Here is a 25,871-nt window from a genome sequence, read left to right on the forward strand (position 1 = left end):
GCATGCAAGATCAAATGCAAGCATGGAGACAGGAGGTGGCATAAAGCTCTATCCCTAGCTAAGAAGCCCCTGACATCTGATAGCGCTGGAGGAGGGAGAGGGAGGATATAAGTTGACCATGCTCCAGTGGAAGACCACAGGGCCAAGAATACATGGCCACACAAGTTGGTTTTGATGGCTTAAAATTGTATTTTTAGGATTAAAAATAAAGAGGGCATAAAGTAGGATGTATAGGAAAGAGACTGGGTCTGGGAGGAGTTGGTAAAAGGGATGAATATAATGGAACACATGGTGCTGACTGGTTTGTAAGCCAACCTGAAACAGACTAGAGTCATTTGGAAGGAAGGAACCTCAACTGAGAAAATGCTTCCATAAGATCAGGGTGTGGGTAAGCCGATAGAGCATTTTCTTAGTTAGTGATTGATGGGGGAGGGCCCAGCCCATTGTGGGAGGTGCCATCTCCGGGCTGGTGGTCCCGGGGTCTATAAGAAAGCTGGCTGAGCATACCATGATGAGCAAGGCAGTAAGCAGCACCCTCCATGTCCTCTGAGTCAGCTCCTGCCTCCACGTTCCTGCCCTATTTGGTTCCTGTCTCAACTGCCTTTGATAATGAACAATGACGCGGGAGCATAAGACGAATTAACCCTTTTCTCCCCAAGTTGCTTTGGTCATGGTGTTTCACCACAGCCATAGTAAATTAAGACACACGCTGTACAAAGTTACCAAAGAACTGATAATTAAAAAAAATCAGCTGGCACACTGGAGCAAAGCAGAGCTGGCACACAGGGAAGTGACACACTGGGGAGATTTGGGATTGGCCTCTTTGGGCACACTCAGTAGGGCTTGAGTCCTAGCCCCACCCTAATTCTGTGAGTCCAACATTTCTCTGTATCTCAGCTTCCTTGCTTGTATGTTAAAATCAGTCAGAGACTGGGTTGTTAATGGCCACAACCGAAAGTGAGAAAATCAAGTCAACACTCAAGAAAATAGACTCATCTAGGCTTGGTACTGTCATTTGAGCTGCTCAATTCAGTTATACCCAAAGTCAGTGTAACTTGTTCCAGTAAACTCTCCTCATACACAAGTTAGTCTGAAGTGTTCTTATGTCACAAACCACATAAAGAATTATTTGTATCACTGCACTGGTAAGGGGACCAGACTTAAGTTGGATACACCCCTGCCCACTAGATAGAGGCAATGGAAGAGGCTGTGAAAAGCCTAGTTCACACACTAAGGGAAGACTGAAGACTTGACTAACAAAGGAAAGAAGGTTGTAGGCAATGACACACTAACTCATTTTATTGCTAAATTAACACTAAAAATATTGTCCTTAATTTATGTAAATAAGAGTCCCAGCTGGGGATTTAAAGAGTGAATACAGGAGCTTGTGAGGACTTTTGATCTGAGATTCTTGGGCTTTAGGGTTTAAGATGCAGGTGCTAAGAACATGTTACACTTCTCTGAGCCATGTAGGTACTATCTGCCCATCACTGGCGCACCTGGATCATACAGGGTGTGCTCTAACATGAAGGGCAGAGTCTAGGACACATTCCTACCAGTAGCATTTTGGTTTTATGTTTTCCATGGCAATTACAACCTCCTCCTCCTCCTCTTCCTCTTCCTCCTCTTCTTCCTCCTCCTCCTCCTCACAGGCAACATCTCATTTAATCCTACCCATCTAGGACTGTTGTTATTTAATTTTACTGGTAAAAAATAGCCTCAGAGAGGTTAAGTTACACAAGTGATACAACACAACCTGAGATACAATAGATTATCATTTCATCCTAGGAGGTGGGGCTGCAAAGTGCATGACTCTAATTGTTATTAGGAGAACCCCTGGTTAACAGTGAGCCAAGACTAAATAGTGATTAGCTTGAAATAGTACTACTGGGGTAGGTGTGATTTGTACCACATGATTTTCACTGGAATGGTCTTCTTGCCCATGATGTAAGCTGCTTGGACAAATCAGATACTATAGGTTATGTAGAGGAGAAGAAGGGCTTTATTCTATACTCATTGGTGAGGACTGTCAATATCAGGGTCCCTTTAATAATAAACACTCCACATAATTGTCCCCAGTTCTAACTGACACATTCCTTTGCTATCAGAAAGACCTGGATTCAAATCCTGCATGTTATCATCTGGGCAACCTTAGGAAAACTCATTTGGATTCACAAAATCTCCCTTTCACTTCCTGAGAATAAAAACATTAATCTTTAATTCTGCACTAGATAAAGCCTGCACTAGATATGCACTGGGCCAAGAAGTGTCAGGGACTTAGCAGGAAGATTACTCACAGTGGCCATGATTTGTATTTGCATAGACAGCCTCTCCACCATTGGTGGCCTGGAACATGCTACGCTAGCCAATAGGAATTCACAGAGCACCACTAAGCCTTAAAGGTCCTTTTAAATACAATGGTGGCAGAATATAATCAAGAAAAACCAATAGGCTACTGAAATCAAAGGCAAAACTTAAGAAATGATGCAACCCAATCATTCTGGGATGAGCTCACGAAAGCTCATGGCAGGGGACTTAATACTTGCTTGAGATAACAAGGTAATCTGAGTCACAGAACCTACCATCTGCATGAGCCATGGCAGAAATAATCTTTAATAGGGACAGTAAATTCAAATCCCAACCATGACCTAATCAGGAATGGAGACAAACAAGAACTGCCATGACCTAGGGAAGACGGAATAGGAACTGATATCAGCCCTGAGCAAAGTCAGACACAGAGCTAAGGACTCCTGGGCTTGTCGCAGGTAATTGGAAATGTGGATTCTCATGGAAGATACATTCAAATGAGATAATTGACCAAAACAAACAAACAAACAAACAACCAAACAACCACATGAAATATCAAAAGGGCCAAACATAAAATATTAACAGGCTACAATGCTTCTAAGAGCTACTATTCCAGAGTGTGTTGTGTTCAACACCAGAACCAGAGGGTGCTCAAGACTGCCTCTTCCACCAGGAGGGATGCTGTTTGTGTATGGGTAAGTGTTCATGTACATGTGCAAATGTGTTTATGCACATGTAAGTAGGAGCAGGTGTGCATACATGGCATGCATGTGGAGGTCACAGGACAACTTCAGGTATTGATCCTTAGGCACCTTATACATTTTGCTTGATGAGGGTTTTTTGCTGGTCTGAAATGTCATCACGTAGGCCAGGCTAGCTGGACTGTCTCTTCCCCGCATCCCACTGGGATTACAGGTGCATGCTGCCATGCCTGGATTTTTACAGGGTTTCTGGAAATTGAACTCATGCTTGTGAAGTGAGTACTTTGTAAACTGAATCACCTCAAGTTTTTGACTCTGCTTACTCCAAGTGGGAGAGGTGGGATTCTGAATCCCTCAGGTCTCATTCACACCAGCAGTGGGAGGAAGTGTGGAAGACAGACTGGAAGGTCAGACCTCTGGAGTTAGCTTCATGCTATCACGAGTCTTTCAACTGTTAAGTAAATGCTTTGAGAGTCTGAAGATGCTCTTGTTCACGGCTAGAACATTGCCTGGCATATGTTTGGCGTAAGGTAAGTAGCTCTTGAGTGACAGGCAGAAGGAGTAAATGACTTGGGGACATCACTTAGATGCAGTTCTCAGTCTACCTACCAACGATCCAAGAATTAACCGTGACTACTCAGCTCCAAGGATTTCCACAATAAAAGTGAACTCATAAAATTCCCTGATTAAAAAAAAGATGCGAAAGGTTCTAAGTGGCCTGAGGAGATGGTGTGACTGATAAAGTGTTTTCTGTATAAGGATGGGGATCTGAGTTTGATCCCCAGAACCCATGTGAGAGATCTTGTCTCAAAAACAAAATGGTAGATAGTACCTGAGGAATGATACTTGGGACTATCCTTTGGCTTCCACATGTACACAAACCCAGGTGCACATGCACCTGTATACACATGTGTGCCTCCATACATACACATAAACAGGTGCATGTGCACCAGTATACACATGTGCACCCACATACACACGCAGATGTATGTACTCCTGCATACACATGTGCACCCCCATACATACACATACACAGGTACATGTGGATCTGCATACACAGGGCACCCCCATACATACACATACACAAGTACATGTGCACTTGAATACACAGGGCACCCCCATACATGCACATACACAGGTACATGTGCACCTGCATATACATGTGCACTCTTTGCACACTCATGCAAATGTACACATACAGGAATAAATTCAAAAGATTTCTTGGGAGAAAAGCTGCAAGCCTGTGAGAGGATCTGTTTCTCTCTGTCCTTGTCTAACGAGAGGGAGCCTTGAGCTCTCACACAGGAACCTTTTCCTGGCTGTGTAAAGTCAACCTGGAGGAAAGGCCCCAGAGAAAGCTTTCCATTTCCGCGGTGCCCACTGTATCACCTTGCATTGTCCCGGCCATGTGACTTCAGGAAATTCATATCTCGGTATCGGGAGAGAAATGCCACGAGCTGGTCATTTGTCCTGTGGAAACAAACAGAAGAGAAAGTCAGGGTCCTCTGTAGACCATGGAGGTGTTGGACCTTGCCTCCCTTCTTAGTCCTAGGAAGCAAATTTCACTCTTTGTCCCGTCCTGACCCTACCACACAGTCCGATGATGCATCCTTTTGGCGGGTCCTGTCCCTGGGCCTGCCACATTATGTGAAAACAGGCTGTGTTCTAGTTTCATTCTGGCTGTTGTGGTGTAACATCCCAGAATGGGGGCAATTTAAGGAGAGAACAGGTTAATTTTATCTCACAATCCCTGGTTATCGTCCATTACTGCACACAACAGCTTGAGACAGCTGGACACACCACACCCATAGTCAAGAGCAGACAGAACTGAATGCATGCATGCGCATTTGCTTTCTTGACTGATTGTCATACTTTGCCTGGCTTCTCCACTGTTGTACAGGTCAGGAACCCCCCACTTCCAGTGAATAGTGACACATACGGTGGGCTGGGTCCTCCCACGTCAATGAACTTAATTCTGACTATGTCTGCTCCCAGATATGACACAGGCCAATCTAATACAAGTAGCCTGTCTTCCCAGGTGATTCTAGGGTTTTCTTTTTAAGTTGACAATTACAGCTAACCAGCACAGGCTGTTTGTGCATCTCTCTCCCACATACTCCATTGTACAAGGAACTCTGAGGACAGTGTAGTATCTTACATGTTTTATCTCTATGCTAAGCATTGGGCACGGCTGACAACAGTCATCAGTATACCTAATGTCATATACAGATCAGTCTCAGGGCCTTTGCACTTGCTGTGCCTGGGCCATTTTGTCCTATATCTTTTGACTTATGGCCTGCTCTTGTCATTTAGGTCTTTCAAATGCCTTTTCTTCAAATAGGGTATTTTTTTCTGGCCATTCCACCTAAAGTAGTCCCTGCCTCCTATATCACAACTTCATCACCTCACAATGCTGACTTCACTACTTTATCACCCTTTGAAAGTACTCTCTTGGTTTCATTACACTATAAGGTCTACATGTGGGGAATCTAGTCATATCTGCTAGTTGTTGGCACACAGTAGGACCTACACTAATGCCTGGTGAATGAATGAATGAATGGTAATGAAGGAATGCATGAATCAAGGTGAGTTGATTTAGAATTGACTCCTTCAATGCACAATGAGCAGTGAATGAATCCGAGTGTTTGATAACCACCGGGCTGTGGATTGAGAGAGCTTTAAAAAATATGAAGCGCCATGCAAACGGATGACATTGTTCCCAGCATTGTTATCCCAAATTTATCACCATCAATCTCGGCGTTCACAGTGCCGTCACAGCTAATCAGCTTGTGCATACAGCCGTGACAGTATTTTAAAAGGCAGTCACACAGGTCTCCATCTGCCAGAGATGCAGTCGCCTCTTCCACTGAATAAACCCAAACAGGTAAGTGGTGCAGATGTGACAGCTCCTCTGTCACCAGGCTGCTCTCTCTGCTTGGGGGAAGTGTTCCTCAGAGGGCAGGGGCTAACCACTCTTCCTGATTGGGTGAGGCAGGAAGAAAGAGGCTCTATGGGAACACAGTGAGGTTGGACTCTTTTGCATTGTGTATGGTATGTGTGTGTGGCGCACATGCGGGAGTGTGATGTTTCTGTGTATGTGTCTGTGAAAGTTAGTGCAAGCACACATGTGTCATGGTCCGTGTATATTGGTCAGAGGACAGCCTTGGGTGTTAGTCCTTCACCCTCTACCTTGTTTGAGGTAGGGTCTCTAGTTTGTCACTACACACACTCTTCTGGCTGGCCTGCGAGCTTCTAGGGAGTCACCTGCAACTGTCTTCCATCTCAGTCCGAGTGCTGGGTTACGGATGCTCACCACTGCTTCTGTCTTTCTGTGGGTGCTGCAGTTTTAAACTTAGGTCCTCATGCTTGAGTAACATGTGGTTTGTCTACTGTACCATCTCCCTAACCCCAATGCTGGACTGAAGAGAGGCAGGGCAGTAGCTTAGAAAGCAATGTCGAAGCTCCAGAAACAAAAGGATCTGGAAGTGAGTTTCGGCTGCACTGCCACAGCTCACCACATGTCTAGAGAATGAACAAGCCACCAGACCCTCTGAACAGTGGCCCTCTGTAAACTCATTTTCTCCTGGCCGTTCAGATTTAAACTCACTGAACACACAACAGGTTCACCATGCAGTTTCACCAGGAGGACGGGTAGATTTAAAGGCACATAGTAGGTTTCTACTTCTCAGTTGCCTGTTCCATTCTACCTTCAGTCCTCCACCCCTCTCTGTTTCTTTGCCATTCTGAACCCTCATCCACTCACTGGATGGAGTATGTTGAAAGACTCACAATTCTGGATGGATTGAAGAGATGGAGCAGAGTGATTAAAGAGATGCTGAGCCTCTTATTGAAATAAAAACCAATTAGAAGCCAGCTATATTGGGTGGCAGATGCCAGAGGAGCCTCCTGCATCTGCAGCCTGGTAAAATCAAATGTACACTGGATGCAGCTCTCTCCTGATGTATACAGAGGTAAATCCTAGGGATAGACCCAAAAGGCCAGCCTTCATGTGTCTGGACAGTGATAACCAAGGTGGCTAAGGTTCTGAGGTTCTGTGGCCTGATGCTAAAAAGGACCTCGGAAGAGCTGCTGGGGTAAGCAGCAGTGCAATGTCCTTTTAAAAGAAAACCAGGTAGTGTCTTTCCCAGCCATCCCGAGGCCCACTACATCTTCTTGCCTCAGCCAGTCTTATTTACCAAACCCCTTGCCACACTCTGTGACAGTTCATTATTGTTGTCCTGATGAATAAAAGGACAAGTTAACCTCTGAATGGGTCTCCAGCAGAAGGAATAATAAACAGGGCCTCTTGGGGAGCTTGGGCTGGAGGATTGAAGGGGCCAAGGCCAGGCTACAGGAGCCCCCTCTGGGAAGTCTTGGGCCTCCCAGGGTCAGCCTGCTGTGGCTCCATTTGGCAATCCCAGAAAGCATCTTTCAGGGCTGGAGCTGGGGCCATTTTCGCATTTCCCGCTTCACCAGCTCCCCATCGGATGGGGATGAATAGGCATTTAGCGAATTTACTTAGCGATGCTTCCACATGAAGTCATTTCAAAAGATGACATCTTAGGGGAAGGGAGGGTGGTCAGGCAGGGGCTTTCCATGCAGGGACCTATGCATAAAGCTCCCTTTCAAAGCAAAGCCTATGTGTTTGGTGAGCAAGCTTGCTGGATTGGCTGGAAGGGTGGGGTAAGAGGGACTACTGCTTACTCCTTCTGGCCAGGGAACCCTGTAGCTCCTTGCCTGTCCCCTCTTTGTAAAATGCCTGCTGAAATGTTAAATTCTGGTCATCCAATCCCTGTTCCTGCTCAGAAAGGAGATGGGATTTGGCTGGGGACCAACTCTCCCGATTGCTCCTTTCAGGCTCCTGTCAATAATTGCCTACATATTTAGTTCACTCCAGATAATGAACAGCTTGTGATCTGCTGACATTTTACCCCATTACAGTCTTGCTTTCTTACACACACACACACACACACACACACACACACACACACACACACACACACACACTTTTATAGAACAGTCTTTCTCTATGCAACTCCCATTGCTCATCTCTGGGACCTGTGTAGCCAGTTCTGTATTCTGCTGACACGATCACAAGTTATTCACAGGTCAGTCTATCTCTTGTCGATTGATGGTGTCCATTGCTATAACCACGAGGGTCATGGAAAATATCTACCTCAATATGTAATGTGTAAGTAAATGCTGAAGCCAGCTTATTGGTGATCATATGGGAATCAGGAGTGAATGCATAAATAAGAGAGTCATAAAATAAGGCCTCAGACCATGACCATCATTGGTCATGGACCATGATCTAGCTTCAAGGCATATGCTTGCTGTGTTTTTACCTCATTTGATATTTACGAAGATGCCATACAGTGAGTTTCATTCTCATCTGACAGACTGGAAGGCTAAACTTGGAGATATTAGGTCATGAAGGAAAGTGCAGAACCAGGCTTGGGACCTGGTTCAGAAGTTACGGCTGGTGCTCTTGATAAATAACCCACTCTGCAAATGGCAGAGAGTGAATGGGAGGGAGGATGGGTGAATTCCATTTCAGGAGTGGAAGAGGAACTACAGGTACAGGAAGGAACTACACTTGTAACCTGGTTTTCAAATCAGAGGCCATTATGAGAAACACTGCACTTGGGGCTTGAGAGATAGCTCAGTGGTTAGGAGCACTGGCTGCTCTTGCAGAGGATGGGATTGGGTTTCTGGCAACTTCATGGTAGCTCACAACCATCTATAGCTCCAGTTCCAAGGGATATGACACACCTTTTTCTGGCCTCCACAGGCGCTGAACACATGTGGTACAAACATATGCAGGAAAAACATTCATACACATAAAATAAAAAATAAATCTTTAAGAAACAGAAAGAAATACTATATTTCAGGCCTCATCCAGGACCCACTGAGATAAACTTGGCTTATTTTCTATTTCTGAGTGTTTGTGTGTGTGTGTGTGCGCGTGTGTGTGCGCGCGTGTGTGTGCACGCGTGCCTGTACACACACACGCAGTATGGAAGTCAGAGGTCAGCCTCAGGTTTCAGTCCTTTGGCACTGTCCACCTAGCTTTTGTTTGTTTTGTTTTGTGTTTTGGGGACAGGGAATATCGTCAGACAGGAAGTAGACTGTGTGGGCCAGTGAGCCCCAGGGATCTGCCTGTCTTCATTTTCGAAGTGCGGTGATTACAAGCATGCACTGCCACACCTGCTGGGGATTGACCTCAGGTTCACATGCTTATGCAGCAAGTACTTTACCCACTGACCCATATCCCTGGCTCGAGACCAGTTTGACTTCCCATGTTTTCTACGTGATATATATGCCCTTGTCAATTTGAGAAGCTCTGCTCTGCTGAGTTTGAAGAACAGTGACTATTCTCTTCTTTCCGCTGGTCCCTGAGGGCCCTTCTGGATGCCTATGCTTACAGGGAGTTCCTTTCATCTCTGTAAGGCATAAACCTCAGGTGTTGGGAGTATTAAATAGAACCATGCATGTAAGACCTCTGTAATAGCACCTGGCACAGGGTAAGTCTTTGACAAATGTTAGCTGTCATTTAATAGTATCAGCACCATTTCAAACATCAGATACTTAAGACATTTTGATCCAGGGAAAGCAGTCAAAGACCCAACTTGACTCCTACTCAGAGGGCTTTCTGTGCTTAAGACCCATAGAATATTCTGAAGATGACAGAGAAGGAAATAATTCTTTCAGGGATTTGTCCTCATCTCTCCACTGCAGTAAGAGTTAGGAGATGTCTCCTAGAGGACATGATGCCACTTTGACGGCCATGACTCTGAATATAGAGAAATAAATGATGAGGGGAACAGCTTTGATATTCCCTTGGTTGCCAGACTCCAATGTTCCTGAAAGAAAGGTACAGAGTCCTGAAAGAAAGGTATACAGATTCAGGGCCATGCAAGACTGGTGTGCTGACCTTGATTGACAAGCGGGAAGAAGACTGGGATCTGCTCAGTATCTACTGGGAAAGAGTCCAGAACAGGTTCATCTGCATGTCCTTCCAAGCACTGTTCTCATTCCAAACCAATTTACCAAGGCTGGATGCTACAAGGGACCTCCAAGAGGTAGCTACAGTATCAGGGTGGGGCTGATAGACTGAAGCCAGGGGGATATGCACACAGGGCATTTGTGGGTGTTGGAATTCAACCCCATGGCCCTGGGTTTGGACTGCAGTGGACTGGCCATTATGTGGCAGAAATGAACATGCTAGGTGTAGGATGTGTGTGTGGGAGAGAGAGAGAGAGAGAGAGAGAGAGAGAGAGAGAGAGAGAGAGAGAGAGAGAGAGGGGGGGAGACAGAGAGAGAGATGAACAGAGAGAGAGACAGAGACAGAGACAGAGAGACAGAGAGAAGAGGGGTGAGTTGAGGATAGAGGAGTTGGAAGCATTTTTATTCTGAGTTCTGAATGGAAGGTACTGCTTCAAAGTCTAGCTCTAGTATGGTATCATCCATCATTTCTTTATATGCACATTTAGAGTATATGTTTGTCGCATACTAGGCAAGAGCTGTACCATTGAGCTATCTTCCCAGTCCTACCTGTTTGATTCAGACTTCATTTTAGTTTTGTCCTAAGCAACAATATTCACAGCACTTGATGGTCTCATCTTTGTCCTACCCTTTTTATTGTGCCAAAATAACATAAACAACACGAATCTTGCCAACTTCACTACTGAGGTATACAACTCAGTTGTAATGAATACAGTCACATTGCCGTCTAACCATTAGCACTGCCTACCTCCAGTACTCACTCTGCCCTGCAAAATTAATGTCCCATTCCCCCTTTCTCAACCTTGAGCAATTATAATTTGTTTTTGTTTTTGTGGTTTTGATAACTCACTATTTCATAGAACTTGAACTATAGAGAATTTATCTCTGTGCAAACAGTTTGCTGGGCTTCATTTGTGCTGAAGTGTGTATGTTGGAATTTCTTTCTTTTTTAGGCTGAATAATATTTCAATCTGACATATCACATTTGTGATTTTTTTAAAAAAAGTTATACATGAAAATACAATGATCACTCCTCTACATGCATCTCAAGCAAACTCAGCAATTTTTGATGTCAACACAAGACTCAACTGCTCTCACATATGGAGTCCCAGAATGTGTGTGTGGGTCCATGTGTCTCTGCATGCATAGATGCCAGAGGAAGAGGATGTCAGGACTATTCCCTTATTGTGCTGTCTTATTCCTCTGAGACAGGGTCTCTTGATGAACCTGGAGCTTGATATTTTCTATCTAGATTGGCAGCCAGCAAGCCCCAGAGACCCTACTGTGTCTGCCAAGTCTGCCGGGGATACAGATATGTTTGTGGCTATGCCCAGTTTTTTACATGGGTGCTGCAATCTGAATGCAGATCCTCATGTTTGCACAGCAAGCACTCTTACCCATCGAGCCACTCCCTTGCCCCCTACTCCTTTAAAGTCTTTCATTGTGGACGTTTAAATTGCAGTGGGATGAAGACCTGGCTATCTGACATGAATGTGGGACAGAGATACTAACTGTAAAACTGGTGGGTGAGGCATCCTGGAGAGATTAACAGGCACTTGGCAGTAAGGGTGGTCTGGCCAGGGTAGGCTGACCAGACTGGAGTCAAGGCTTCTTCCTTTATCATAGTATCAACAATGAAAGGGACCCTAGAGGACTACATCACCTCTTACAAGGTCCAAATGACCTATTGCTGGACTGGGGTGTGGCGTGTGGGCAGAACTATCCTCTGTGCCTGGGGCAGCTGATGCCCATCTGTTAGGTAACAACTCTGGGGTTTTCCATCTGGATGCAGGAGCAGCACCTTGGACAGTACCTCCTAGGCCACTGACTACAGTCACGTGAGGGAAGAAACTTTGGGTCTAGATCCCTTTACAGTTCCTCCAGAACTAGCACATTGTAGGTGTCCACAAGTATTCACTGCCATGCATGTGAAGTGCCCACGGGTGTGCCATCTTAACAGCTCAGCTCTTGCTGTTGCCATTGTCACAGGTCTGTCCCATTGACATGAGGACATTCCATACTTGTTTGTCAGAAGAACAGATGCCCTGAAATCCAGGAGCACTATCCCTCGATTTTGCATCCCAGCCTTTGCGCACCCCAGAAATTGACATCTCCGTCTCTGCACAGAGATCTAGGGGAGACTTAGGACAATGAATCCCAAGCTCAGGTAACTTGTGAGAATATGGATAGTAACAACACTCATAGAACCATCTCTCTTTCCTTTCTTATCAACTGCTAAGTTATCATCCTTTTAAATATCACTATAACCCTATGCAGCAGGTGCTTCTTCTATGGAATGAAGTATGTCTGGAAATGAGGCAGTGGCTTGTGTAAAGTCTTAGAGAAGGCTGAGTGAAGCTGAAGACCTCAGCACCTTGCAGCAGTCAGGCACATGTCAATTTCACTGTAACTTGCTGGGCAAGGTTCAGCAATGTGCTTGTTTCTTTAGAAACAGGACAATAATCACGTTCCAGAGCCTCATGCTTCCTTTTGACAACGCTGTTTAGTGAACACAGTTGCAGAGCAGAAGTTGACATAGACACAGTGCAAGGTTTGACTTTCTCCACAGCTCATCTAAAACCAAAACCTGCCAACTCTGTTTCCACTATGGTAGTCCATCACCTGACTGGATTGAGGCCTCTGTGTTAACATGGTTTATTTTGGGGGTTTATAGGAAGTTGAGACAATTCCAAGTCTCTTTTCTCAAGGTTCCTGATGTTTTTGGCACAGACATTAATGACATCTTCTTCCTGTGAGGGAAATACGGAAACCCAGGATTCCAGAACAGAAAAGGGAAGTTTGAGGCTGTCTGAAGAGGAGAGGAAGCAAAGGAATCAGAAAATAAAGCCAGCCCCAGATACAAAGATAATCAAGCTTTGCATAGAAGATACTTGGGGATTGTTAGGAAAGATCTGGGTGCTGTATTTGTTCCCAAATACCATAGGCTTAAAAACAGTACCATGGGCAACCAGGAAAAGTGAGCAGGGTGACATACCATCCTGCCCCCAGACTCTGCTCTCTCCCACTAGGCATTCACCGAATCTTCCTAAAACATGAGTTTTGTGTTACCTCTTCCACCTACTGCCCTCTGGGGACTCTCTATCAGGAGTATGCCAGTGGGTTAACTGCTTAGTAAGGTGCACAAGCTACTCACAGTCAAAGTCTGTCCACTGCAACTTTGGGACTTCTTGACTTGAAGCTTTCTAAGCTTCCCCGACAGGTCCTTCCTGTGCCACACACATGTGGTGACAGGAGTAGATGACAGCCACGGTCATAATGCAACAACGTTCTTGTGATATGGGTGAGTTGCAAAGAACGAAAGGAATCATGAGACACATATCCAAAGCACACCAGTGAGACTGCGGGGACAGTCCCTCCCTCTACACAGGCAACAGTCTGGAGAGCCACCTGGATAATAAAACCCAATCATTGTTAATTGGATTTACCTTTTTGTTACTTACGAAAATGATGTGGCACTAAAACATGTTCATTGCATTTGAAGGGACCTGCAAATCATTTTGCAAAGCTTCGACATGTTCACAGAGCATTTGAGAGAAGCACATTTCTCATTTTAAACACACATATGCCACCCGAAGAGGCTGTTTATTGATGTTCCATCAGTGAGAACACTGAACACACCCATCAGTCCTTCCTCAAGATGGATGTAATGGAAAGGTGACTGCCAGGGATCAGCACCAAGAGGCCCAGTTGGATCTAAGGCTTCTAGAATCGTGAACAAATTAAAATTTGGCCTGCTTTGATAGCACATGCCTGTGATACCAGAACTCTTGAAGCTGAGGTGAGATGATGGCATGAGGCTAGCCTGGACTATGCAGTGAGACCCTGTCTCTAAACAAATATAATACTTAAACATGCCACTCATCCTGGTTTGGATACATACACACAAAGCACTTCCATGTATGAATGAAGTCAATTTGTTAATTGCATATTAGTTCTCTTCAATCTGGTTGTCTTCATGTGTTATGAGATATATCAAATAAGCAAAATATTTGATTAGACAAATCATACCTTCTCATATGTCCTAGTTAGCTTTAACCTGTCACCTTGATACAGCTTAGAATCATCTGAGGAAGGAATCTCAGATATAATTGGCCTGTAGGCACATCCACAGGTCAGGTGACCCTGGGTTGTGTAAGAAAGCTAGCTAAGCACGAGTATGCTACCAGTCAGCAGGAACGTTCCTCCACTTATTTTGCATCTAGCTCTTGTGTGAGTTCCTGACCTTACTTCCTTCAAAGATGAACTGTGACCTGTAAGTTGAAATAAACCCTTTTCTCTACAAGTTGCTTTTAGTCACAACAAGCAAAACTCTACGGCAGGCCTCAAGCTCCTCTTTGAGTCTGTCGCTCAGCACAAGTGCTCCAGTCTAGAATGAGGTTCATTCTATACTGTCTCCTATGTAGGGAGTGCTCTTTCTTGTGTTTGCCTGATGAACTCTGGATTGTGTGCACAGGAACTAGACTAGTGTTCATATGCTATTTCAACCGAGAAAGGCTAGACAGAATGGCTACTCAGCTATATTGAATTGTATTGATGAACTCAGCTTTCTTTTGGTGGTGTGGCTGAAAACAGGCTATTTTTCACCATCCACACTCCTCTGGGTTTGTTAAATAATGACTTACTACAATCATTGGTCCATCTCAATGCTACCACAAAAGTACTCCTATAGTTCCAACAATTTACACAGTAGAATTTGGATCTGGTGATGTAATACAGAGCTGGTTTCAGAAAGAGTTATGTTTCTAGTCCTACTATTTGGCTGTGCAGCTGTGAGCATGTCATCTTAGCTACTTAATACTTGATGCCCTCATATTTACAACTAGGATTGATAATACATTCTGCCTTATAGAACAGATAGAAGATTTTATGAAAAAAGAAGGAATTCTGTTGCTTGAAACTGAACACTTCAAGCTCACACAAAATTGGTACCAGAAGCGGGATAGTAAATGTTAGTCAGGGAAAAACCACGGAGATATGATATCGGCTGGGTAACCCATAGAAGGCTAGATGTTATTATCACCGCTGTTGCAGTAGAAGTAGGTCTGCACTGAGCTAACTCTCAGAACACCAGGACAGGGTCAGTTTGGATAATAGCTCAGGGTGGGGCTGAGCTCAAAATGCAGGTGACTCTCTACCGCTCACCTGCCTTCCTTGGGACCTGTCAGGTTCACTAGCCTGTCTGAACTGAACCAAGGTCACAAGGTCTCCAAAAGCAGAGAGAATGCTACATACAGTTTCATAGAAAACAAATCGTGTAGCTACCTCTGCAGACTTTGTGCAGACATAGATGTTTGCTTCAGAGACTCTGATGGACAAGAAATGTTTCATCCAGTATGATCTCTACTCACAAGTTCTCATAGATGTTTGTTTATCTCAGAGCTTAAGAGAAAATTTAAAAGATCAGAATGTGTGAGTGGAGAATACAGTTCTTAAGTAGGTAATGTGACAGTTCTTAGGGAAAGAACATTTTAGAAATTTTACAAAAAGAATATATCAGATCCATCAGTGGTACTCCAACTCCTGCCAGATATCTGGATCCTCAGGACATCTGGCTTGAGGCTTCTTTGTAGACTGCATGCTTCTATCAATTTCTATACTGGGGAATGGGATAAATTTATATCAAGTAAAAAAAGATTTAGAGGCTTAAAAAAAGTTCAACAACAATAAGAGTCTAACTTTCTCTTTCTCTTTTGAAAGAAGGAAGATGAGCAGTATTACTTTCTCCTTAAGACAGGGAATCATAATATAACATGACGGACATCACAGTGTGTAGGGTAAAAGGGAGATTCCATGCTACACTGTCAGCATGGGCACCTGGACACAGAATGCATTCCATGTATGTTAGTTGTGTTCTTCCTGTGCATTAGACCGCCTTTCTTTGTATTCCCCTCCTGGCCTAGTTGCTCAATGTCTGGAGTCATTGGAACCTTTCTGTCAGCTGTGCTCTCTCTGCTCTCCTGGGAAGTGTGGTTTCCCAGCCTCTTGAAAGGCCAGGCTCTGACCGCAGCATATGGTAAGCATACGCTCTGTGCCCTGTGCCTCCAACTGTGCTCTCTGGCTTCAGAAACAAATTCTGCTTTCTATCACTGGGTTCCTCTTGAGCTGGATGGAGTCATTTCCATGGGAAAATTGAGCCCTGGTTGTTTGATTGACTGTGAACTCACACATCCTGGTCCTTTGGTCAAGGTTACTCATTTACAGAAATGTCTATTCGTTCCAAAAGAGTTATTTACTTAGGGTCAATATCTTAGCCCGGCTCCTTGTGTGGCTCCATGGCAACCTACAGAATGTTTGCTAACAACAAAAACATTTAATAAATGCCATCAGGTGCCATATCAGAGATCTGTGCTAAGAAAGCAGTGCTTCAAGTGCATTGATCATTGATGAGTAAATGTCTCTGGGTATTTATATGACTGTATCAGGAAACATGGTCACACAGTAAATTGAAAAGAGGGGCATATGCCAAATGAAGGAAACACACACACTTGTTTTGTTCTTGCTGAGGTAATCTCATTAATTCCTTCAGCAAACATGAATGTTAGACTTACTGTGGGTTGGGAACTGTTGAAGATGCTGAGAGAACAGTCACAATGGAGACAGAGGTACCATGAGAATAGGGTCTGATATTGCAGACTCTGCATTACTTTATCTCTCCCATATGAAGAATGGGACTACTTAGGAACATCCTTGTACGAGCCAAGATCTGATTGTGTTTTCCACAACAGGGGAGGAGCTGTAGCAGAGAAAAGGCTAGCAGATATAGCAGATATTCTGTACCCAATCTGGACATAGCACGTAATAGTTGCTTGAAGCACACAGAAATGTTGGATGATATTCCCAAGGCTGTGCCAGGTTCCTGAGACGATACTTATGAACTTGAATTGGGTTCATTTTATGCTGAAGAAAATACATGGGCAGGTCTTGTAGAGATGAGGCAAGGGAGTGACAGCCAGATGAGCCACTATTCTGTAAGAACACTGCAGTGAGCTGACCTGTGTTTGAAGCCTGCTTTTGCCACTGTCTTACAGGTTAGTTTTCTCTTCTAAGACTCACTTTTCTTGTGGGTGTCAGGCCAAGACTGAATGAGTTCCTGTGTATGAAAGGCCCAAATCCTTGATTACAGTAGCTCGGTGACTTACTTGATTCTGAGAGAGGAAGGAGGATTACTGGTTCCATTCCACTAGCCCCAGCATACCATGCTATGACACACAGACATTAAGGAAACCATGGTAGTCTTTCAAGTGTCAACAGACTAAGAAGCAACCTGAGTCCAACATCTGTTGTGGGTCCTGCAATAATGGCCTCACATGTATATATTGTAAATATTCACAAATATCCCAGAAGCTAGGCCTCTAAAGAGGGAATTGAAATTATTCTTTTCCTACATTAAACTCTTACTGTTTTTCCATTTTCTTCTTAGGTAGTTAAGCCACATATGCTAAAATATCATCCTTTGCAAAAGAATGAAAAAACATGCTTGCAAACAAGACTTCTATGAGAATCTTCATAGCAGCACTATTAAAAAGGTGGAACAACCCAACCATTCATCAGTGTATACAGGTGGATGAACAGATTGCAGTATGGCCATTTAATGGAATATTATTCACCTGTAAGTGGAATGAAATACAAATAATTGGTATAACATAGATTAATCTTAAATGTGTTACTTTAAGTGAAAGAAGTTAGACAGACACAGAATACCTATTATGAAATATTCAGTAACCAAATCTTGGTGGATCCCAGGGTTTGGGAAGGGGAGATTATGAGAGTGTCTACGAGATGGATAACAGTTTTTGACGTGGTTAAAATGCCTAGAACTAGAGACGATGCTGGCTGTACAACAATGAATGCTCTAAATGTCATGAAGTGGGTTTTATGTTGTGTGTACTTTGCCACAACAAATAGAGAGTAGTTGAACCTAAACAATTCAAAATGGAAAAAAGGCCATCAGTGCATAGCTGTAATAATGACCACAGTGCAGCATGCGTGGCAGGCATATTTTGTGGCATACATTATGGGCTGAATATTCACAGCATCTCAGGTGGGCAGTGTGAGCCTCTCCTACAGCAGGGCAAATGCGGTTTCCCAGCACCAGGGCAACTGTGTCACAGTAAGAGTGATGACAGTAATGTGTAACTGCGGAGCATGCACTTACATGCTCCCGGCTGTTAACATATGTTCTCTCCTTTACCCTCCCCCAAACCTCCCAACATCAGTGCTGCTGTTTAAACCCATTTTACAGAGGAAGAAATAAAGAAGGACTTAAGGACATACCCCTGCTAGACAGACGACCTGTAAACATGAATAGAGAGTTGGAGGAGACCACCCGAACTCAGATCTCTTGAATACAGAGGGCTGAGGACCACTTGGTTTAGTTACTGAAAACTGCAGGGAAGTTGGGCAGCTGATGTCCTGTCTCTCAGTGGACAGGGATGGATGGGCACCTACCACAGGACACAGAGTGAGTATGTGGGATTCAGACTCTGTCTTGGGCTACATGAAGCAGGCACACAGCCAGGCAGGCTTGATGCCAGAAGGTCCTGTGTCTCCCCGAGCTCCCTGACAGGCTTCTAGGCACTGTTCAGGCTCCTCTAGCTAAGCAGAGAAGCAGCTGAGCCAACTGCAGGATTTATGGGAACCCAGCATGGCTCATTGTCCTTTTGAAATGGATTCTGCTGTCTTCTGTTTTTAGTGGTGAGATCTGAAAATGCCTCTAGCAGGGTCAATTAGGTAAAGACAAACCTGTAGGTTCCCAACTCAGGGATGTTTTCACTAACTCTGGTTTAAAAATGCGCAGCAACACATCACACCAGCATCTCTTCCACTGCTGAGACAACAGTCACCAAAGTCGCTTTGGGGCTGTAAGGGGCAGCCAGGTGCTCATGCCTGCTTTCATTCTCGTGGCACTCAGAAGGTGCCAGGTGCAGTAGCAGGCACTGAAGGCATTGTGATGGGTGGAACAGATGTGACCTTTGCCCTTGAAGACCCTCTGACGTAGTAGGGCTGTCACTCTGAGACACCATCACTGTTACTTGCAGACACCATCCTCTCTGAGCTAAGCAGGTGCCTCACGCATGGCAACTTAATCCTCACAGCAAAAGCAGAGGTAGATAACCAGGCTTACCCCATTCTTAGATGAGCAAACTGAGGCAAAGGGTGATCAAGTAATTTGCCCAAGGAAACATAGTCAGCGAATGTGACAAATAACTGAAGCTTAAACTTTGACCCTACTGTCTACGCAAACCCATCTTTGGTTACACTTCTCTGATGGCCTGAGCACTTGAGAAATTCTGCCTGGGAGGAAAGAATTTATTCCTTTGAGAAATACTATAAAAATTTAACATCCTCATATAAAGAGATAGTTTATTTATCTTTAATCTCAAATGCCCATATTTAATTTTTACTAATTAACGTTTTTCATTTATTTTACATCCCTATTGCAGTTTTTCCTCTCTCCTTCCTCCTATTTCCTCCCCCTCCCTCCCATCTGCCCCCCATCTACTCCTGTTCAGAAAGGGGCAGGTTGGAAGAAATAATTTTTAGGTTCAGATCATTATTATTATTATTATTATTAATCTGGGGAACACGATGCATAAAATATCATCTGCTACAGATAATCCCAACACAGGAAAGAACAGGATGTAGAGCATAGCCATACTGTGTGTCTCAACCAGCACAGCCTGTGCTATAAGGTATATAGCTACTTGTATAGTGTGGGCTGTACTGTGCATATCCACCCTCATCACCTGGGCTACACTGTATTTATCCACCTGTATATCCTGGGGTGTACTTCATCTGCCCCCTTTCCTACCCATCAGCACAATCTGAGATATATCATACCCACCCACCTGCATAGCCAGGGCTAGCAGAAAAAAGTGCTTTCAGATTTCTCCTTCTCCGGAGTCTGGCAAAGTTCTTTACACTCCCTCCCCAACCTTCTCCTTCCTGCCAAACAAAGATCAGGAACTGAGACACTCTCAGTATGAACTTTGCAATTTAAAAGAGAAACTTCCAAAGGCTTCTGCTGTTGTCAGAAAAAATTCTGGTCTTGAACATAGATTTCAAGGTAACCTATGGTCTGACTACCTTTCTTTCTTGCCATATCCTGTCATATAGGCACTCCTTCATCTACTGTGTGAGCTGTATCCTCTCCTGCTTTAGGACCTTTGGATGTGTAGCTGCTGCTACCTGGAGCATAGCCCTCCATTCATTTACCACTCAGTTATTTCCTCTTATTTCAACTCTCAGATCAAAGGTAATCAATTCTCTAGGGAAGTTTCTCTGCCCTCTTAGAATAGAGGAGTTACATGCATGCCATTTTACTTAACGTACATGCGGATTTCTTTTACAACCATGTCATAAAGGTACAATTCTTTAATGGCCAGATCAGTGTGTTCTTTGAGGGAAAGAGTGTTAGGGTCAGGCACAATGTAGGGCTCCACTAAACAAGTGATAGTTGATGGTATGAATGAACAAATTAATGAGTAGAGAGACTTTAAAACTAAAATGTCATTAAAATGCATTTCGCTTTTAACACATTGGTTAAAAGTGTTTCTTTCTTTGAAATGACATTGCAAACTGCATCGGACTCCAGAGACCAATTACAGGAGAGGAGTTGACACATATCGAGGCAGAGGGACAGTAGGGGACCAGAGACATAGACCTACCAAGTTACAGAAAGAAGTATAGGGACATAGGTCTGGCTACTCTGGGAAATCTTGGAGCATTTGAAGACACTAAGGCATTAGTCAGAAATATGACTGTTTGGCCAAGAAGTGAAGTGTGTGTGTGTGTGTGTGTGTGTGTGTGTGTGTGTGTGTGTGTGTGTGTGTGATGGGTGCAAAGATCTGGGGCAAGCACTGAAAACAATAATGATGTGTCATTAACCTTTTTGATTTTGGATGAGGATGGTGGTGCAGGGTGAATTGTAGGGCTAATGAGTATCAGGTATTAATGATTGGTTTCCACAGAGATGGTTGGCTCTGGCTAACTTTTACAGCAGGAGGCTGGACTGAACTAAAGACATGAACCTGAGAGCCAGCTGTCTTTCCCTTCTTGGCAGGCTCTGGTGGGACAGTCTGGTGGAAGGGCTGCATTTCACTACCTGCATCTAAGCTAGAAATGAAGACTGGAGAAGGCGCCCACTGAGATACATTGGATGTTGCTTATCAAGGGTGAAGGAGAGAGACCAGAGGGCATTGGGAATGTGCTATCCTCTGTCTTGGATTCTGACCCCCTGAGCAGACCAAAAGCTGGTACACAGGCTGAAGGAGTCATTCAGGATGACATCTAGGGAAGTGTGTGAGCAGTCAGAAGCTAGACTTGCAAAGATTTGCATGCACGTTCTGAACAAGGCCCTTATCTGAAATGTGAGGATTGAGTAAGGATGAGCTAGTGTAGGGGCTACGGACTATGGCCTATTGCTGTAAATTAAGCTTTATTGGGACATTCATCCACTTACATACTTGCCTTTGGAAGCTTTGTTGCTATAACAGTGAGTTTCATCAATACAGAGACCGTTGATCAATTATAGAGGGTAAATATTTACCCTCTATAAAATGAAACTACGGCTAGTGACACAGACAGTGTTTGCTGGCAAGTATGTAGATCTAAGTTTGGATCTCCATGGTGGTATACGCTAGTAATCCCAACACTGGCAAATAGACAGGACAAACACTGGCACTCCATGACCAGTCAGTCAGTCTAGCTAATCAGGAAGTTTCAGGTCTAGGGAGAGACACTGTGTCAAAGAGTACAGTGGAGAACAACTGAGGAAGACACCTGATGTCAACCTCTGTCTCTGTCTCTGTGTGTGCATGCACACACAACACACACACACACACACCTGACCAATCTCTTATCCAATAAAATGTGCCTCTCCATTTGCCTATTCCTGTACCTGCTCAATGCTTCACCTTTCTTTGATTTGGTAGGTGGGGGTCTTATATCCCAGGTTGGCCTTGGGTACTGTCTCTAGCTGAGGGTAAGGCTGGCCTTGAGCTTCAGAGCTTTCTAGCATTTCCATTGTATCACAATATCATCCTAGTTCACACTGTTCTTCATGGTAGCTTTCCTCATAAACCTTTCTACCCAGGGTATTACCCTTTTGTTGTCCATCTGCCTCACAAGCATGCAGAATCAAAGGACTGCATCTTCCTGGTACCCAGCAAAGTGGCTTACACACAGTAGGCACTCAACAGAGATTTTTCTGAATGATCCAAGAGCCACTTACTATTTGTGTTGTTGCTTGGTTAACTTTTTCTATTTAATTAGCTGCTTTTAAAAGGGAGATTTCTAGTTCAGGGATGTCGGGCGGGGTGCACTGATCCTTCACTATATATGTTAATGTATCTAAGTGGACATGCTTTCAAACTCCTGGTGTCTCATGTCTTTGCAAATTATAAGCAGCCTGTGGACAGTGCTCAAGAGTCCGAGGCTTGGTGTCAAGGACATGGAAGGATCTACATATGAGCTGTGGATGTCAGTAGGTGGGCATGTTCTCAATTCCTTATCGCATGAATGGAAAGAATGAAGTCCTCTCCTGCTAGATGGCTAAGCAGATAAGACAGACGGGATACCTTTAGCACCCCCTTGGAGATAGTTGCAGTATTCAGAAGAGTCATGGGAAAGGACTGATTCCTGCTAACTCAGTTCAAGACAAAGCTACACCTCTCGCTCTTACATCTATTCCTCTCTCTGAAGACCATCTAGGACATTGCCCCAGCAGCCTAATGCTTCCACCATACCTTCTAAAGCGATCTGAGTTAATGGAACTCTTTAGCTGTAGGTGTTCAGAGAATGCATTGTTTAAAAAGAACTTTTTAGAAACTTCCCCAGGGTGGCAAACTTTTAAACAAAGATTGACTCTGTAATCAAAAATTGTCTGGCCTTAAACCAGATTCTAGCAGCACACGGAGCATAATTGAGAAAGGGGTGGCAGTGTTTGTGCCCCTGGCAGGATTTGCCAAGTAAGTGATGAACACAATTAAGCAGGGCCAAGGAGAATCCTCCTCTGGAAGAGGCAAGACACAAGAGACTGGCAGCAGCTCTGGACATGACTTTTACTCCTGAGTATAGGAACAAAAACATTAATGCTGACATTATATGTCACCTTCCTCCATGGAAAAGCTGGCTGGCATGGCCATGGGCTTTCTCCTTCCCACCCTCTACTCAGTCACAAGTCAGTGCTATGGGGACTGGGCCAAGTTCAAATTCCAGCTGCTTAATTTGGACTGGTGAGGCTGTTTCACCACTGCTGGGCAGGAGTGATTCTCACAGTATTGGTGCCTTAGATCTAAGCCATGACTATTCCCCTAAGCAAGTGACCAGTTCAGATGTCCAATCCTTTTTTGGACATTGCCTAGAGTAATTGGGCAGTATTTTCGGGCAGGCTATTAGGTTTTGAGATAAGATGCCGTTGGTGTGGCTAATGGGGATATCAATGGGCAGGTTTGGAGAAAGCCTCTACTTGAAGCTCTGAGCAGATGGCATTCATTCAAGAGTAAGTAAGGAAATGAGAAGAGAGGAGGCTGTTGGCGTTCAACTACAGACAAAGACATCCACCTCCTTCACTCCTATGTTTGTGGTTCTTTTGTTTTGTGATATGGGGTCTCATGGGGCCTTGAGTACTATATGTAGCTGAGGGAAAGGGTGGCCCTAAACTCCTGATCTTCCTGCCTTTACTTACCCAGTGCTAGGGTTACAGATGTGTATCACCACCTGATCTTCCTGCCTTCACTTACCCAGTGCTAGGGTTACAGATGTGTATCACCACCTGATCTTCCTGCCTTCACTTACCCAGTGCTAGGGTTACAGATGTGTATCACCACCTGATCTTCCTGCCTTCACTTACCCAGTGCTAGGGTTACAGATGTGTATTACCACACTGGTTTCTGTGGTGCTGGTGATGGAAACAGAGCTCAATACATGCTAAGCAAGTGTTCTATCAGCTGAGATTACACCCCAAGCCCTGGGTTTCCTTTCAGGCAAGCTCTGTCAGTATTCCTGCGTGAGTATAAGAGCAGGAAAGTATAAAACATGAGAGGGAGGGAGATAGATGAGGATAAAGAGATCTCCTCTAAGGCCAGACCATGGCTTTGTCTAGAATTCATAATCACATGGGATTTTAACTTATATCTGCATTGTCCTCAGAGGAGAATTATTTCCTTATTAAAAACTGTCCAACTCTATATTAAACACTACCATCATCCTAAGAAATGGATTGGGACATCAAGATGTCACCAAGCTGCCTCCTATGGTTCTCCTCCATTCTCTCCTTGGGAGGAAGTGACAAGGACTGAGGCATCACTTAGTGGAATGAATAGACGCAGGTAGGACTTCCTCCTGGATTCTAGTCCATTGACCTACTTCTTGTCCCAGGCCTGGGTTACATCTTTGAGGCTGAGATCAGCCACCCTCTTCTGTGTTGACTCTTCCCATCTCACACTGGGTTTGGCAGGTATGTTAAGCTATGAGAAGATTGGGGACTAGGTCTCTTTTCTCCGGCAACATCAGCATTGTTGAGCATTTCCATGTTAAGATGGTGGGAATGGTGGAGGCGATTCAGAATACAGATGTGAGCTGAGACATCATGCTCATGGGGTGATCTGTCAGAGAGCTGGATACAACAATTGCTTGGGTTCCCACTCGGCAGCTGCTCCTTGCACAGCGACCACTGACCATAGTCTTTCTCTTGAGGGTAAGAAAATCAAGACTCAGAAGGTTGGCTTTACTCATTGTGAGAACACAGTGCTGCTAGAGGGTGTGCAATGGTGCATTAGCTCAGGCTGTGCAGAACGGGAAGTTTAAACAATAGACACTTGCCCATAGTTTCAGAAGCTGAAAGTCTAAGACCAACAGTGCCAATGAAACTGATTCCTAGTGAAGGGCCTCTCCCTGGCTAACAGATGGCTACTTTCATTCTGGATTCTCACAAGGAAGAAAGAAACAAAGATGGCGCTTTGGTGTTGATTTGCCTAATTCTATAGTATCTGAATCCTATACTCCTTTACCTCAGCAAACCTTACTGTCCTTCAGAGCCCTGTCTCCAAATGCAGAAGCAGTGGTTCAGCACATGGAGAACATTTTTTTTCTAACATGGAGGATACTGATGTCATATGCCCTCTTTACTGCCATGGTAAACAGTCGAAAATATAGAAAATGTCAGCATATTTATTATTATTATTATCATTAATATTGCACAGGGATGACTATGCATATCAGAAATGATGACAACCAGTCCTTCTTAATTGTGCCTAAGTTAGACTAATGTTTAAATGAATGAGAATTCCATGGAACACCAAAGTTAGGCACTTGGGGCAAAGTCTGTATAGTCCAAGTCAAAGTGGGCAGGATTACAAGAGGGTTGTGATGGCTGTGACTGGCTGATGCAGGACAGCTGGTTCCTAGGTTTATGCTTGGGGCAAATATAGTCAATGAAGTTACTATTCTCCATCAACATAAATGCAAGTGTCTCATCTACACAAGGAGCCATGCTGGCTGTGCAGGCATGGATTGGTGTTCTGAGTGACTGACTTTTTCCCTTTGGTGTCAGCTGTTTATGTATCACTGTGGCAGCTCAGGGAAGCTATGCAAAGCACCTTTAACTTGGCAGTCTACTTGACCCTTGCTGGAATCCCTGCCTGGTTGCTCCTTGGCTGTTGACCTTGTGTAAGTAAACTGGATCTGATGAAGCTCTGATCTTTGGGTGTGACCAGATGGGATACAGTGCAGACATAGCAGAAAAGGTTGACCAGTTTGCTCTTGGGCTCTGTTGTGTGTACCTTTCTCCTCAGCTCTCACCCAGCAGGGATTTATATGGGGAGGAATGGCTGCAAA

At 44.3% G+C, this 25,871-nt stretch overlaps 1 protein-coding gene across 1 annotated transcript in view; it reads right to left on the bottom strand.

Moving 5' to 3' along the window:
* The window catches only part of Xylt1 (xylosyltransferase 1), a 281,083-nt gene that overhangs the window by 37,152 nt on the left and 218,060 nt on the right, over nt 1–25,871 (bottom strand). Inside the window, exon 6 of the mRNA XM_005075629.4 lies at nt 4,398–4,478. Within this exon, the coding sequence (XP_005075686.1) occupies nt 4,398–4,478 (81 nt within the window). The remainder of the gene's footprint in view (nt 1–4,397; nt 4,479–25,871) is intronic.

Source organism: Mesocricetus auratus, unplaced genomic scaffold (assembly GCF_017639785.1).
Source record: "Mesocricetus auratus isolate SY011 unplaced genomic scaffold, BCM_Maur_2.0 Super-Scaffold_4256, whole genome shotgun sequence".
Classification (NCBI taxonomy): Eukaryota; Metazoa; Chordata; class Mammalia; order Rodentia; family Cricetidae; genus Mesocricetus; species Mesocricetus auratus.